At 41.6% G+C, this 18,071-nt stretch overlaps 1 protein-coding gene across 1 annotated transcript in view; it reads right to left on the bottom strand.

The window, feature by feature from the left end:
* dgkb (diacylglycerol kinase, beta) overlaps positions 1-18,071 on the bottom strand; it is a 677,279-nt gene that overhangs the window by 124,316 nt on the left and 534,892 nt on the right. Inside the window, exon 20 of the mRNA XM_080216552.1 lies at positions 8,370-8,460. Coding sequence (XP_080072678.1) covers positions 8,370-8,460 — 91 coding nt within the window. The remainder of the gene's footprint in view (positions 1-8,369; positions 8,461-18,071) is intronic.

Raw genomic sequence — 18,071 nt, 5'->3', positions numbered from 1 at the left:
CTTAGGTCACTATCTGCATGAATTTGCACATTCTCCCTTGTTGGCGTGGGTTTCCTCCGGATGCTCCAGTTTCCTCCCACATTCTGAAAGATGTGCTGGTTAAGTGCATTGACCCGAACAGGTGTGGACTGTGACTACTAGGGGAATTTCACAGTAACTTCATTGCAGTGTTAATGTAAGCCTTACTTATGACTAATAAGTAAACTTTAAAAACTTTATAATCCTTGACCTTCATTTATCATGCAGAGATACAAATTCCATGCTACTGTTAGGGAGACAGCCCCCAGCTTCATGGCCAAACTTTGATGGCTGGTTGAGCACTGAGACTTTGGGACTTCCTGAGGAGATATGCTGAGGGATTGTTTGGTTTGTGGGATCTAAAACCTCAACAATCAGAAGAAACTGCTTGCTGAAACTACAATTTCACTAGAAAAAAATGGAGATGATCCAAACGACTAAGTGCACTGAGGAAGGTGTTTGCGAGCTGCAAGGCATGCAGAGTGCAGTTGTGGTGGGAAATGGCTGCTTCTAGGAACAGCCTGAGTGAGGGCGCAGTGGGTCCTGAGGAGATAAAGAAGAATCATTTAGCACCAGGGTCTGAGGCATGGTTTTGGTGTGGAGGAGACCACCCCCAAGAGACATGCCAGTGCAATGGAAGATGGAGAGTGAAGCACGCTGCACAGAACATTCCAAAAAAATAGGGAGCAATGAATAAAACCCAAGTGGATAAACTGGTGGAGGAACCAAAGGAGGGATCCAAGGCTTACACATTCAACAAGATTCCTAGCTTGGCTAGAAACCTCATGGAGATTGTTTTAATGGTCAACAACTGGCCCCTGAAAATAGAAGTCGATATGGTGCAGCAGCCACTATCATAGGAGAAAACATATACAGAAGGGTCTGCAACCCTTAAGTCTTGGCCACTCTGGTGACATCCTCTTGAGAGATACTGAAATAGTGGGAACAATGTACGTGTCTGCAACCTATAGAAACCAGTCAACTTAGCTCTCCATCATGGAGATTGAAGGACAGATGTCTGGGCTCATGGGACAGGACCAATTAAAACAAGTAAAACTGAACTGGCTGGAAATATTTAATGTTCAGAGCGGGCCATTCCAAAAGCTCCTATGCAAGTATCAGGGGGTGTTCCAGAGAGAACTTGGTCAAATAAAAAGGGTCTCCCCCACACCTAAAATTTACCTAAACACTGAAGCCACACTTAAGTTTTACTTTCTGGGCACTGGGCAAGCTCAGAAAAGGTTGAACTGAAGAGATTGAAAGACCTGGGCATCATCAAGCTTGTGCAGTTTTCCAAATGGGCATGTACATTGTTCCTGTCCTGAAATTGGACCGCACCATGAGAGTCTGTGGGGACCAAAAACTAACAGTAAGCTCAGCTGAATCATTGTCACATTCCAAGGATAGAAAGACCTCTATGCTAGTTAGTAGGGAGCCTCAGATATACAAAGTTAGACCCAAGTCTTGCTTATCAACAGCTGGAACTGGAAAAAGACTCCAGGAAGTTAATTACAATAAATAACCACAAGGGTTTAAGTCAGTACAACCATTTTCCATTTGATGTTTCATCAGTTTGCACCATTTTTCAATACAACATGGATAGCCTGTTACAAGGAATCCCCAAAATGGTAGTATACTTGGACAATGTCTTAGTTACAGGAGTTTGGCCTGAAGAATATGCTGCAAATATGGAGGAGGTCCTCAAGAGGCAGTAGTGCTAAACACTGTGCCACCATGCTGCCCCAAGGTTGGGTACCTAGGATTCAGATTAGATGCAAAGACATTGCAGCCCCTCAAAGAAAAGTTCAAAGTTATTAAAGGAGTGCCTGCACCTAGGAATGTGACAGAACTGAAGTCCTTCCTAGGAATGGTCAATTACCATGGAAGGTTCCTGCCAAATGCATCAACAAATCTGGCCTCCCTACACCATCTTTCAAATAAAACATTATCATGGTAACTGGGGAGACATGCATGAAGAGGCTTTGTCCAAGTAAAACAGGCTTTACAATCACTGACATTGCTCACTCACTTCAACCTGAGAAAACCATTAGTAGTCACTTGTGATGCCTCACCATACAAAACTGGAGTAGCTTTATCCCATAGAATGGCAGATGGGATGGACAGACCAATTGTGTTTGCTTCGAAGACTTTGTCAGATGCTAAGAAAGATACTTACAAATCATTAAAGAAAGCCTAACGCTTATCTTTGCTGTGAAGAAATTTCATCAGTACATCTATGGATGCCACTTCACAATCGCGTCAGACCATAAGCCATTGTTGGGGCTTATCCGTGAGGATAAATCAATGCACCCTATTGCCTCAGCCAGGGTACAGAGATGGGTCTTTGACAGCAATGGGGCCCTAATTGTCCACGACTTAATTGCTTTGCACTTCCTGGACACCTTGCCTACCTCGGCAGCCCTCATTAAGTTGTGGACAGATAGGGACATATTGTTGTCAAAGGTCAATAAAATGGTGCTGGCAGGGTGCCACTTCGAAAAGGCAGAGCACATGAAGCTGTATTTGCCACGCAGAGTCGAGATAACCTGCGAAAATGGAGTGCTATTGTGGAAGGCTTGTGTCATCGTGCTACCCCCAGCATGATAGCCCCCGCACCAAGAGCTAAAATATTGGCCAGATGCTACCTACATCTGGTGGCCTGGCATTGACAGAGAAATTGAACAAATTGTGGGGCAGTGTGAAAGTTTTCAGACCCAGCAAATGTTACCACCAACGGTGATCCTGCACAACCTGGGAATGGCTGCACTGTCTGTAGCGCTGGCTTCAGATAGATTTTTTTGGGGCATGTTCTTGATTCTAGTAGATGCTCATTCCAAGTGGCTGGATGTTCAGCCATTGCTACATCTACTATTGATAAATTGGGGAAGATCATCATCCATGGTCTTCCCAAAGTATTGGCATCAGACCATGGAACAGCATTCACAGCTGACAAATTTCAGACTTTCGTCAGGTCCAATGACACTCATCATATCAGGTCAGCTCCTTACTATTTGGCCTCAAGTGGGTTGGCAGAGTGAGTTGTGCAAACATTCAAGGCTTCTGTGAAGAAGCAGGCTCATTGGTCATTGCCATTGCAATTGGCAAGATTTTTGCTGTCCTTCAACACTACTCCATATGCCACCAGAGGGATCATGCCTGCAGAACTGCTAATGGACCAGTGCCTGCATACCCATTTAGACTTAGTGTTCCCAAATTTATTAGGGAGCATTAGGGCTAAAAAGCACACCATGACTCTCAGAAAGTCGACAACCTGGTTTTGGCAAGGAATTTTGGTGCCAGGGAAGACAGTGGAGAAGACAGGGCCAGTTTTGTAGGTGGTGGAGGCACAAGATTGTCAAGTGAAAAAGCATGTCAACAATATGTACAAGAGGGTAGAGGCAGCTCCAGGAGACAAGCAGGTAGGTCCTATATTTGTTTCATCTGTATCAGGTTCTGATCTTGAGGTCTCAACACCTAGGGTTAGATCAAGGGAGCCTCTGATTTTGGTGGCCAAGGCAGAAGGGGCCAACAACAGAATTAGCTAATTCATCTGCTCCTTTTGTGGATTCTGTTTCTTTGACTGCTGAACGGACCCTGGCAGAGTTGCTGTGTTCCACACGGGTCCAAAACTCTCCGGACAGATTGACATTATGAACTAACCTCCCCCTGATGTTCCCACGGCAACATTGTTGCCTGCACATCTATGTGTATAACTGTTCTTCTCTTTGAGCTACACCAGTGTAATCAAAGACTTAAGGGGGAAGGAGTGTAGTAGCGTGGCCTCTTTAAGAGATGATCTTTTGCAGCCACATGACTAGACCACAGCCAATCGAGAATGCAGCCCGCATATCTCTGGGGCTGGAAGTCAGCAGAGCAAGTTGGGAGCAGACCTGTGTTGCAAATCCTTTAGTTGTAAATAGTTGCTTCGCATTGAATAGATCTTGTTTTACACCTGCTTTATCAAGTCTATCTGACAGCCATCCTATTCCCCTTGTGGAAATCACTCTCACTTTTGCTCCTGCCACACAAATTAGACTCCAGAACAGATGATCGCAGCCAACGTATCTCATGCAGTTTCTTTTGACTTTACGATTTTCCAACTAATATTTCAGCACATTATATTCAGTACTATTTACTACATACTAAGACTGAAATGAAAATTAATCATATTCCACTTTGCTTCTGGCCTGTGTAAGTTCTTTATAATTTTATCATATGGATGATTCTATTTTGAAATCAGTTACATGGACATTAGAAAATCAGAAATTTGCTCTAAAGACTATTGGCTTCATTTATATTGGTTTTGATTTATTTATATCCTTGAAGTCCACTCTCAGCATTTGGCCTGGCCTTTCCTGTTCGCAGCAAAGCGATGGTGTCCACCTCTGATCGCACAAAAGACAAAAATACTTGGCTGGTTTGTGAGCTGCTGAGGCAACTTCCTCTTCTTCCTGCAGCAGGGCCCAGCAGTGAGACCAGCAGCAACTCTTCCAGCATCGTGTACTGCCAGGAAAACTGATGATTGCTGCTGTTCTGAATAACAGCAATCATTAGCTGATCAGCCTGTCAATTTGGAATTGTATATGGACCAGATTGGCTGCCTAGGACACTGACCTTCTAGACTGGCAGGCCATTTAGCCAATGAGCCCTGCACCCCACACCCTCCCCACCTGCATGCCAGAGGCACAATTCTTGGTGATTAGTATCTGCACCCCTCCTTTACCAAGCCCTGGAGAAAGACACACAGAAGAATGTAATGAGGGAATACACAAAGGTGATTGGTGATATATTTATGCATTATTTTAATAATTGACATTATTTTATCTATTTATTTCCTGGTGGCTTTAATTTTTGCATTGTGATCAGGTTAATATTGTAATGGTCAATGTGTCATGCCCAGCACAGCTATGTCATATTATGAATTTTCAGTTAATACTTTTAAAAATTGGATACGAACAAACTGCTCAGATGGTGAATTTTGGAGTAGCAAAACTAAGAAGTCTCTGGCAAATACCTAATTAAATATGAATGAAGGTAAATGTACTGCAAAACTATTTGTGGAATTCACAGATCTTCTTGTTTAAGGATGGGTCAACACCTAAAGACTATGGAGTTTCCAGACTGCATACCAAACAAAAGGCAAGATCAAAACTTAATGGCCACTATCAACTAACCATTTTACTGCAATGCCCTCCCCCATCTAAACTAGGTAGGGTGGGCCTCCAAACTGTTAATCCATTTATAATCAGAGTGTTATAACAGTGTTAACTGTTAATAAGTGTTAATTATTAGGCCATTAATAGTGTCCTATGATGGAAGTTAGTTTCAGGGTATTATCCAGGAATCCAACAGATCCATCAGATTTCAGCTAGTCATGGGAATCAGACTCTGAAACTAGCTGCAAGTCAACAAGCAGCCAAAGTACTGAACCTGTTCAAGCTACAAAGTTCATCTGAGAACCATCCGCCTAGATATTTGACTACAATAAACTTCAAAACATGCTGCGAAGCCTTCACTTTACCAGACCCTCATTTAATTTTTAAATAATCAAATCTATTCAAGTAGCCATGTGCCTTCCATGTGGAGACTGGAAATCATAATTACGAGATTGAATTAATTAAAAGTTGTAAAACTAGGGTATCGTTATCTATAACCATGGATATATACATGCATAAGACTGAGAGTGTAACATTGCATTAATTAGGGATAATTGTGTGAGAAAAAATAACTTTTATTTTAAACTCAAGATAGCTTGCTGCTGATTTTTTTTAAATTGGAAACACACTTCAAAGATAGAAAAACATGTTTCTTTCCAAACAGAACTTTGAATACAGGATGTAAGAAAACAAATACATTCTGTCACTTACATACAACTGTGGGAAGGTATGGCATAGGAGACTATTGTTAAATGGGTAATTGGGCTTCATTTACTGATATCAGATGTCTTTTTCATTTAAAGCCTGGACAGAAAGGAGCTGTCTAGTTTGTCATCTCCCTTCCTCTTCTCTCTCTTCCCTTTTCTTGGCCTGGTCACCACTCATTCTGAGTCTTATTCTATTCCACTCAAAAGATATACTCGTGCACCCATGTTGGGCCGCACCATATTTTGTAGGTGCCTCAAAGTCATGAAAAAAGTCTCTCAGTACCAGCCATATCATTTCCCATTGACCTCTGCAACTTGAAGAAGTTAAGGAAAAAAAATTAAATGCTTGTAGAACACTCAGAAGAAACCAGCCAGCACCAAACCTGTAAGGAATTGCTGAACCCCTTAAATAATACAGATGAGATTCCTTCCTGCTGCTTAAAGCATGTTCAACTATATAAGGTTAATCAAGGGTGTCACCTGGATCATTGAAGTCCAAAATATCACCAGTGGCACCAAATCAGTGTTGCACACTGATTGATACCATGATCTATGGGATGAGTGTGGTATGGTGGCACAGTGGTTAGCACTGCTGCCTCGCAGTGCCAGGGACCCAGGCTCGATCCCCAGCTTGGGTCACTGCCCATATGGAGTCTGCATGTTCTCCCTGTGTCTGTGTGAGTTTCCTCCAGGTACTTTGGTTCCACCTACAGTCTGAAAGGCTTGCTGGTTAGGTGAATTGGCCATGCTAAATTCGTCCTCAGTGTACCCAAACAGGTGCCAGAGTGTGGTGCCTAGGGGATTATCACAGTAACTTCATTGCAGTGTTAATGTAAGCCTACTTGTGACATGAAGAAATAAACTTTAAACTTTTATCAACTCCACATAATGCTGCACATGCCCTCAACCAAAATGGTGTCTGGTGTGAAGCCCATGTGGCCAAACGGGCTGTCTAAAATTGCGATTTGTAAAGCACTCTGGGACAATTGGGCAAGAACTAAAACGACAGGCTGCAGTTTAAAGACAGAGACAAACAGGCTGCAACCTTGACGAGTGAATAAACAGGATATGGGTCATCTCCAGGATGAAAGGGACTTTATGGTCACACTGGGTTATGTACCAGACAGAAGGGCCCAGTGAACCCTTATTTAGGAGGGAGGTATGTGACCTATGTGCCTGTCGCACCTACAGACATGACCATTGGGGACACACCCCAGACATCGGTGTGGTAGCACCTGACTGGACATGGATCTGTGCGCAGTTCTGGTCGCCTTATTACAGGAAGGATGTGGGAGCTATTAAGAGGGTGCAGGGGAGATTTACAAGGATGTTGCCTGGATTGGGAGGCATGCCTTATGAAGATAGCTTGAGGGAGCTAGGTCTCTTCTCCCTGGAGAGACGAAGGTTGAGAGGCGACCGATAGAGGTTTATAAAATGTTGAGAGGAATAGATAGGGTGGATTCTCAGAGGCTATTTCCCAGGGCTGAAATGGTCGCTACGAGAGGACACAGGTTTAAGGTGCTGGGAAGCAAGTACAGAGGTGATGTTGGGGGAAATTTTTCACTCAGAGGGTGGTGAGTGAGTGGAATCGGCTGCCGGTGGTGGTAGAGGCGAACTCGCTGGGGTCTTTTAAAAGACTTCTGGATGAGTATATGGGATCTAATGGGATTGGGAGTTACAGATAGTTCTACGGCTTGGTAGGTATAGATATGATCGGCGCAACTTGTGGGCCGAAGGGCCTGTTTGTGTTGTAGTGTTCTATGTTCTATGTATTGATCAGGGGGATCAAGTCCTGATCAATTGATGGGCAATGGCCAAAAGGGGCGTAAAACCAAACAGGGTATAAAGGGTGCTGCACAACCAAGAATCTCTCTCTCTCTCTGACCCCACGGACAACCAGCAGGAGGAGAGCCACCACACCTGAGAAGGAAGGAAGGAAGACCAGAACCTGAGTGCCGTGTCAGGCCAGACCAAAGGACCAAACTACGCAGACGACCATTGAGACCAGCACACAGATAAAGGCCAATATCTGCTTGGGTACTTGCCAGTCATGCAAAGTTAAGTCAAGGTCTTGCGCTGGACTTCAATTCTAGTATTTCCTGTAAGATAACTTATTGTTGTTTGGGTGGGTGATTATTGATAGTGTGGGTTTAAATAAATATTGATTGTATTAATTAGACATCTACTCGTAGTCATTTGTCCACCGTATAAGGGTTAAAACAGACTGTGAGGCAGGCAATACCCAACAGAAGAATGGGTGCATACAGCAGTGCCACCTTAGTCCCACATCAACAATGGGCACTACCAAGTCTGATTTCATGCTCCTGAATTGTGAATTAAAAAATCCTGTTAAGCAATGTCAAGCGAAGCAAATATACACTGAATAGCAAAGCCTATATTTTGGTTTTACATAGTACTTGATTATCTAGGGTAATAGGAAAGGACAGTTAATCGCTAGCAACTTTTTCTAGTTATCCATTTACCTTACCTCGATCTCTACATATTCATGTAGTCGCTTGCAGGTGGCAGAGAATGTTTCAGATGTCCCAAATTCAAAATACCAGAATTTGTTCTTCATTCTGAAAGAAATGGACACAAAAGATTACTTCATGTAACTGGTTCTTTGGAACAGATACTTTGAGTGAGCACTGATCAAAGAGGACTGGCCAATAACCTGTTCGAAGCATCCAGCATCAAGATACTTATGGTTGTCGAAATGCAGCTGACAGCATGCATACCGTCCTTCTAGCATCAAGTATTCCAAGGAATATATTAGCAAAACCTGACTCTCTGGGTTTTATGAGCTGCCACCAGCTTTGCCACCTTTACAGCTCAGAGTCTTCTGAAGAAAGGGGTACGTGTGGGGACAAAGAAAGGACAGCAATGTGAGGCACAGGTGTAGTGATATTATTGCTAGACTCTAATTCCAGAAGCTCAGCTAATGTTCTGGGGATCTGAGTTTGAATCCCGCCATGGCAGAAGGTAGAATTTGAATTCAACAAAAAAATCTGGAATTAAGAATCTACTGCTGACCATGAAACCGTTGTTGATTGTTGGAAAAACCCATCTGGTTCACTAATATCCTTTAGGGAAGGACATCTACTGTCGTTGCTGGCCTACATATGATTCCAGACTTGACTCTCCAAGGGCAGTAAGGGATGGGCAATAAATGCTGGCCAGCCAGCGATGCCCATGTTTCACATATGAATAAAAAGAACTGTTAGGAGGCTGGTATTTGCAATTTGGAATTGCAAATTCAAGATCAGCAAAACAGACCAAAAGTGATCTTGAAAAATGACACCAAAGCTCTGGAAAACTTTGCAGATAGTAATAGGAGAGCATGGATGCCATCTTCTAGTGTACATATATATAGATATATATATATGGGGCAGCATGGTAGCATAGTGGTTAGCACTGATGCTTCCCAGCACCATGGACCTGGGTTCAAATTCGGCTTGGGTTACTGTCTGTGTGGAGTTTGTATGTTCTCCCCATGTCTGCATGGGTTTCCTCTGGGTGCTCTCGTTTCCTCCCATATTCTGAAAGACATACTGGTTAGGTGCATTGATCTGAACAGGCTCCAGACTGTGGTGACGGGGGGAGTTTCATAGTAATTTCATTGCAGTGTTAATGTAAGCCTTACTTGTGATAAGTAAATAAACTTTATTTTTATTACTTTATTTTATATAGGCTTATATTTTATGAATTCATGCAGAGGTCTTATATCTCTAATATATGTAAAGTAAACAATATTTGTGTCCTACACATAGAGGTTCATGCACCCTTTGTTCTTATTGTTACTTCCAGAACATTACTAAAATCAGAGCTATTGCATTCCTTTTTAATGCTACAAACTATTTTATGGTGCTGAAAAGTAGCTCCAACTAAGAACTCTCAAGAAGAAGGGGAAGAAAAATACACCAAATAAAAATCAACACCAGAAATCAATGCCGAAACGGCAAAAGTCAATTTGGGATAAGAACATAAGAACATAAGAAATAGGAGCAGGAGTAGGCCATCTAGCCCTTCGAGCCTGCCCCGCCATTCAATAAGATCATGGCTGATCCGTTGTGGCTCAGTTCCACTTTCCCGCCCTCTCCCCATAACCCTTAATCCCCTCTCTTATCAAGAACCCATCAACCCGCTTCTTAAAAATATTTAGCAAGGCAGCCTCCACCACTTCAACGGGCAGAGAATTCCAGAGATTCACCACCCTTTGAGTGAAGAAGTTCCTCCTCAACTCCGTTCTAAACCGCCTCCCCTTTATCTTGAGGCTGTGCCCCCTAGTCCTACTGTCTTTTTTGAGCGGGAAGAGTCTCTCCACCTCTATCCTATCCATCCCATTCATCATCTTATACGTCTCAATGAGATCTCCCCTCATTCTTCTAAACTCTAGCGAGTACAAGCCTAGTTTATTCAGCCTCTCCTCATAGCTCAATCCCCTCAACTCCGGTATCAGCCTAGTAAACCTCCTCTGCACTCCCTCCAGGGCCAAAATATCCTTGCGCAGGTGCGGCGCCCAAAACTGCACACAGTACTCCAGCTGCGGCCTCACCAATGCCCTATACAGCTGCAGCAAGACCTCCCTACTTTTATATTCAATCCCCCTCGCTATGAAGGCCAGCATCCCATTCGCCTTCCTGACCACCTGCTGCACCTGCAAGCTGGGTTTTTGCGACTCATGCACAAGGACCCCGAGGTCCCTCTGCACCGTCGCACGCTGCAGTTTTTCGCCACGTAAGTAATAGTCCTTCCTACCATTCTTCCTACCAAAGTGGACCACCTCACACTTGCCAACATTAAATTCCATTTGCCATTTCCTGGCCCATTCGCCCAGCCTATCTAGATCCTTCTGCAGACTCTCCACACCCTCCGCACAATTTGCCTTTCCCCCAATCTTGGTGTCATCAGCAAATTTCAACACCCTGCACTCGGTTCCCTCCTCCAGATCATCTATATAAATGGTAAATAGCTGAGGCCCCAGCACCGACCCCTGGGCATTTCAACATCGAATGATGCATTACACAACCTCCCAGTGTTCTTAGCAATGGCAAGTGGGAAACTACACTGCTGACATCCTCTGCATGGACTAAAGTTGATTATCTGTTGAGTTGAAACAAATATTTCTTTACTTCATCTTAGAATCTCCTTTTGTGAATTGCCCAAAATCAATTTAAATGCTTCAATCCGCCAACTGTTGCTTACTTTGTAAATAACTCTTTTACTTTTAATTACACAAATTGCTTGAAGATGCTGATTTTTCTATGAAGCTAAGTGCATATGAGAGTTTCCATTTCTAAGGTCCTGAAAGTGTTCATTTGGCCCCACATACAGATAACCTGTGCAGGTAAGGAAATAATTTATATTGCTTGTTGTCCTGAGCTGTCCAAAACCTGCTCAAAAAAATGGGTTAGGTACTTACTCAATTCTGGCAGCAAAGTACACAGCAATTCAGCATTGTTCCACCATTAAAATCTAAATGACCTAGAAAGAAAATCAATATTTCTAGTCAGCCTTCTGGCTACTGTTTAGCCAGTGGGTATAGATTTCCTTTGGTTTTCTTAGTTCCTCAGGGAGAATTGTAACCCTAGGGAAGTAATAATGAGTTTGCAGCCTAGTTTAGCTCACTGCTGAACATCTGAGTAGTTGAAATTGTACAGTGTCAGCGCTTTGTATTATAGATTAGACTTGTCATTGGTCTATTGTTATAGGGTGGCAACATCCTCCTTAACCTTTGGGCACTACACAGGAGTCTGTGGTGCATTTCATATTTACTAAGGAAAGAGTCAGTCAAATTAAAACAGTTCTGGGGAAGACAATATCACACTACTGATATTTTATAGATTTGATTGAACTGAGTTGCAGTTTAAAAAATGGAAAAAAACGTACGAACAGAATTTGTGACTTTGCATTTGTCTGTTTTGTCAATTAGTACTAGCTTAATTGCTGAGTGTGGTTACAATAACACCAAAGGGTGAATAATGTTAATGCTTCTATTAAATTCAGGTTTCAAAAACACATTTAGAGCTCCTTAAAAAGGAAGAATAATGCTGATGGAGTTAGAACCCATTAACACTAATAGATGTTTGTTGTCTTGTTGAGGAAGGCAAGGCAGTCAATGGTTACCTGAGGGACAGCACTGAGTTGGATCTCTCTGCTACACTGGTAAGGGAGAAGTCAATCACATTTTTTTTCTACTCAACTGAGCTTGATCCAATCTAGCATTGTGAACTAGGTGTCTAACAGTTAAGATTTGCAGTTTTGAGTATTTATTGCCACAGAAATAGAATTTCCTTTTAGTTCCATTGTCAAAGGAACAAGTTGTGAACTGAGATTAAGACTTAAAGAAGTCAAAATTTGCTGACCTCTTAGTAAGTAAATTTACCAACTAGTGTGATACTGCACCACACAGATCAAGGAAGACACTTTTCAACCACTATTCTGTCAAATTAGCTCAGCTTCAGGCTTCCTAATTTTAGCTATTCTGCTTTTTTTCATATTTTCATTCATGGAATCTGGGCTTCGCTGGCTGGGCCAGCACTTATTGACGATCCCTAAATCCCTAAATGTTTTTGAATTGAGGGGCATGCTAGGCCATTTCAGAGGGCAGTTAGGAGCCAACCACATTGCTGAGGTTTGGAGTCACATGTAGGCCAAACCAGACATGGATGATGAACCAGATAGACTTTTACCACAATCGACAATGTCAGCATTAAACTTTTAACTCCGGATTCTTATTGAATTCAAGTTTCACTATCTGCCATGGTGGGATTTAAACCTCGGTCCCCAGAGCATTACCATTGGTCTCTGGATTACTAATCCAGTGATAATACCACAACACTATCGCTTCCCCTAGGTGCATCTATTTAGAAAGAATCGGGTTTCTCTGTTACTCCCTCTCTCTATTATCTCCAGGTTAGACTATCTGCAAAATCCACTAGTTAAGGCTAATTAATATTTGCCAATTTGAGTAGCTTGCCTTGGCGGACCTGACTGAAGTGTTTCACAAGTTGTTTTTTCTGCTCCATGATACCCTGGATAACGGATTTGTGCACAATATATGGACCTTCTCCACTGTTTAGGTCCTTGGAACCTGATCATCACACTGTACAAGTTATTCCTAGCCCATTGAATAGTTGATGAAAGTGCAGTTATCAATTCAACAAGGCTTGAAATATAAATCAGAGCTATGCAAGATTTATGTTTCTTGACACCAATGCTCCCTCAAGTCAGAACCCACTGTGATGACAAGGTTTGAAGGTGCTTTCATTTGGCTCTGTATAAGAATGCATTCACAATTGAGCTAAGTGGCAAAAGTATTTGGCAATTGAACAGTTAAAACATGAATCGCTGCCTGATCTCCATCAAATTTCATGACAATTAAAAAAACAAAGAAATCAAAAAGACTTCATTTGTGTGGCCTACTGAAATAGTCTTAATTGGTTTTCACAGAGCACTAGATTCATGCTCTGTTCACCTCTGACATTTCAGCCCCAGATAGTCTAAATCATCAGAATCATGCAAAAGCTTATAAATGACCAAACATGAGATCTGTTGGTTTTTAAAATCACAAATCCCATAAATTATCCATCCTTTATGCAGCCAGTCACAATTTAAGTCAGAACTGAAAAGGTGTGACCTTCAGAACACTTCCTTATAATTCTGACACATAACAGACCGGAGATCTTTACAATAGCTATGAGTCATTATGACCATATGAAGACATCAGAGAAAGATTTTCACTGTTCAGTGTGGGAAAATCATTCTTTGTACTTGCATTTCCAATTTTATTAGAAAAGGCATGCAGAGAAAATGTCCCTCCTCAACCACCATCCCATATTTGTTGAGAATTTTTAAGTTCAATTCTTTTTCAAGTAAAGGTTCAGCTAAAACCATCACACATCATGATTTGTGTTTAAAAAAAATCATCTGTGCTATTTTTGGCTCAGAGCAAAATCACATTTTTAATAATTTATGTTAGCAAGGTTGACATTCATGGTCTACATCATTGAAAAGTGACCAATCCACAGACACAGCAGGGGCCTATTCATACTCAACACAGCAGGACCAGAAGAAACTGCTTGGCTTAGGAGTTTTGCATTCACTAACTAAATAACTAAATTGCCCTCAGTGCCTTGAAAAAGGTGGGCCTTCCCTTTTTAGCAGTTCAGTCCAACCGAATGGTTTATTCGGCTACTTAAAAGTCAACTATATTGGAATGGGATTGGAATCACATATATAGAAAACAGGTTTATTTCATTGCTCAGCCAGTTGGCATTTTACAACAACCCGACAGCTTTTACCTGTTACCAGTTTTTAAAACGGAATTCAAATATTGAAAATCTGAAATACTCTGGATTATTAGTCTAGCCCTTGGAATGACTTGTCCAATAATATAGGCTACCATATCACTAACATTCAAGAATGAAATGAGACCTGCTTTTCCTCAGCGTAAATTATGCATCCCTGGAAACAAATGGCAATAAGAACTTGTTTATCTAAAGGTTTGAGTTCATTGTGTAAAAAAGAGAAACAAATGGACCTGGTAAAAGAAGTAAATTTAACACCCCTGTATTAGAGTAAAATCACATGTTAGTCAAATGTCATATCTCATTGTCTCAATATCAGCAGAACTCATCAGCAAGGTTGTTTACTTTATAGGTGAACACACAGCCTGAAGCTAGAAGATTACAAACAAGCTGTTGGATGAAGGTTTAATGATAAGCCTACATTGGCAAGATCAGAGTTTTAAAACAATGTTAGTACTGTCTAACAGATTAACCAGTGACCATCTGTGATTTGGGAGAGAGGGTGGTATTAGAATGATCTCCCTGCAGTTGCTGTGTTAGAGCTGTATCAGAGATAGATGCTCTCTGGGGTAGTTTCCTCCATGCTTGAATCAGGAATAAACTATTGTAACCTGCTCCTGGATTCCCCTGTGGTTAGTTAGAAGAAATCCACCACAAGAATCTCAAATTATACTGCAATCGTTTTTTTGCATTTCATGTTTTGTTTTTGCTGTGCTTTGTTGCCTTTTGCAACATGTTCGGGGAAATTATCCTTTGTCATTCTGCCCAAAATCAGGTGCGATTTGATGGAGAATGTCACAAAGTTTAGCAGTGAGCCCTTACTTCACTTAATCACTGAGGATTTTCTATCTTCTCCTTCCGATAGCACTTCAAATGATTGTTTCTTCCCAGTCCATTGCATGCAAGATGTCCCTGGCATCTAACAAGACTACCTTTTTTACCCACTCCAATGTTTGCTGCTTTCTAGGACCATCATGAACAAACCCCCTTTGTTCCCACGATTTCCCTGTAGTGGCTCATTGTCAATCTGTCAGCCCACAGATTCACCTATTGAGAACCTTAATATAGTCCAAGGGCTTCCCTGGGAGCCTCTCTTATGACCTTTGAGACTAGGTTCCTAGCATCGGCTGCTGTGCTGCAATGGTACCCCCACTGCTAAACCATGAGGATCCCATCTCTGCCTTTACACTGGAAAGCCTTCTATCATTGTGGGAATCCTCTTATGAGCTCACTGTACAAAATGAAACATGTTGCAACACTTGTAAATGGGTCAGAGCTGGTATGGATAGGGTTTCTTGGAAGCAAGTTGCCAGAACCACTCAGAAGAAGAAAATCCTCAACATATTTAAAATGTATCTGAATAAAACACTTCCTGCTCTGAAAATAAATGGAAGTATTTTGGTATTCAGATCATTAAAAGCTAAGAGAAGGATAGTGAAACTTGAATTAGCTTGCCTTGGGGCAGCACCCCTGCCTCTGAGTCCATAGGTTGAAGGTTTAAAACTGCACTTAAATACATAATTTCGGCTGACACTTCAAGGCAGTACTGAGGGAGGGTTGAATTGATGAAAGCTCTTTTCATAAATGTAGCCAACGTTTTGATAGAACAGATCATAATACTAGTAGAAGTCACAAGCATTCTTACTTTGCTATTGTCTAATTGTCAACTAAGCTCAGTTGGTCACACTCTCATCTCAGCATCATAATGTTATAAATTCAAACTCAAACTGAGCACATAAACACAGCTGACACTGATAAGATGTTAAATGGAGTCCCATTTGTCTGTTGAAATGGTCATTAAAAAAATCCCACCAGCCTGTTTTGAAGAATTAAGTTAGGCATTCTTCTGATATCTTGTTCAACCTCTTACCCAGCACCACTGAAACATATCAACTTGTCATTCACCATATTGTTGCCTGTGGGGCCTTGCTGTGTTCAAATTGGTTAAGCACCAATGCCGACAGCTGAAAAGCAATGAAAAGGCTACGAGACAGCCCGAGGAGTTTTGATGTTGTGAAAAGCCCTAAATAAATGCAATTTCTTTTTGCCAGTTTTTTGCCAGAGGCTGCTTTACTTCAGGTCAATAAATGGTTAACGGAGAAGGAATAAAGGTGGGTTAGATAAATAAGATTTCAATCCAGTAGGCCTTCCACAGCAGTTGGTTCATCTACATGTTGAAGATTGACAGGAAATGTTTTTTTATATAATAATAGTACTTATATTGTCACAACATATGTGCATCATTTTTCTGATAGTAGTGCCTGTGTAACCCAGTTTACTTGGACATAGATACATAAAAATCTCCCTGTTTATGTTTTTCTAACTGATCGTTTTAATTCAATTGGGAGATTAGGAAGACTGAAACAATTATAACATTTCATTTGCTGTGTAATAAGTCACTAATGACCACAGTAATGTTGAAATTCCCAAGTTTGGCAATTTTTTTAAGTTAAATAACTTTTGATTCATGATGTTTCTCTAAAGTTCACAAGGGCCTTTCATCAACGTTCAATTGGTGAGACAGGCTTGGACATTTCTACCACTCCGTAACAGATCCGTACAATGGAGTTTGTATAAAAATGAATGTAAAGGGCAGAATGGAGTTGGGAAGACTCTATAGACCTTTAACATGGCAGATGGTATCCAAGTGTAAATCCAATTTCTGCTGTTAGTGGAAAGGGGGTGAAGTGTAGTTCATACAGGATGGAAACCTGAACTCAGCAAGGCCATTGTAACTCAGTGTTGTGTTCAACAGAACTCAGTCTGCCTATTGCAAAGGCTTAACCCACAGTATGGGAGCCGCAAATTGATGAAGTACTGATAAACTCCCTTCAAAGGCAGTGGTCAGGCGAGACAGCATGTCCCGTGAGAGCTAGAAGATTAACAGCTTCTGAAAAAACTGTGATAAAGTCCCAGGAAACATAGGTGCTACTGCCAGGTGGTGTCCGGGCACCTGCCTGCCCCAGATCCACCTGCACCTGCTTCCAAGGCGGACAGGATCGATTCCATCCTGTGCCCAGCCACTTGAAGAAGGCTTAACCTTGATACTTCTATTGGGAAGCAAATTAGATTTGCAAAATTACATAAAACAGAATGCTACAGCACAGAAATATGTTATTCGGTCAATAAAACCTGTGGTGGTATTTTTATCACCAGAGTTGAAGTTGAGACTCAAAACAAAGAGACAGTTGCAATTTTGAGGACCTGGCCAGACTTGCATTGGATCCCTGGGTAAATAAAGCTAAACATTAAAGAACCAAAAGGCATGGAAACTCAGGTCATGTTCAGAATCACAGGGGTTAGATGTTAGACTACTGACTAGTAGTGGGCGCCTCCTCAGCTGCTAAGAAGAGGCTTTGTTCATTTTGAGGAACAATCCTTGTTTGCGTTTCGTTGTTGAGCTGTGGTCACTAAATGAGCACGCCGCAGCTGCTCACCAGCTCCAGAATAGTCACCATCATGGTAGGTGCAAAAGGATTTTGGATTTGAACTCGCCCAAAAAATGGGTGAGAAACTCTTTTGTTTTCCCAAACGTCCTGGACTTAGCATTTTTTGGTAAGATTCCCCCCTCAGAGTTTAACCTTTGAAAACTGCCTTTATCTCCAAGCATAAATACCTTGCATCTTCGACTCAATAAAAAATTTGAAGATTTCTTTTGAACTTGACCAAACAACTTAGGCTTAGTATCAGGCAGATTTCAGAATAGGGTATATTGATAGTTGTTTGGTGTTACAAAATTTGAGTATTGCTGAAAAAAGGAGACATGCTGTCAGAGCTTTTAGTCTTGCACTGATCAAGACAACTCATAAGATAAACCAACAGCAAAGAGAACAACACTTCATATTTTATGAGAAGAGTGCTAATTGGTTGATTCCAAGGTA

The sequence above is a fragment of the Carcharhinus amblyrhynchos genome, chromosome 2, assembly GCF_965287045.1.
Source record: "Carcharhinus amblyrhynchos chromosome 2, sCarAmb.v2.hapA, whole genome shotgun sequence".
NCBI lineage: Eukaryota > Metazoa > Chordata > Chondrichthyes > Carcharhiniformes > Carcharhinidae > Carcharhinus > Carcharhinus amblyrhynchos.
Note: the sequence above shows the minus strand (reverse complement) of the source record. Positions and strands in the feature narration are given on the sequence as shown.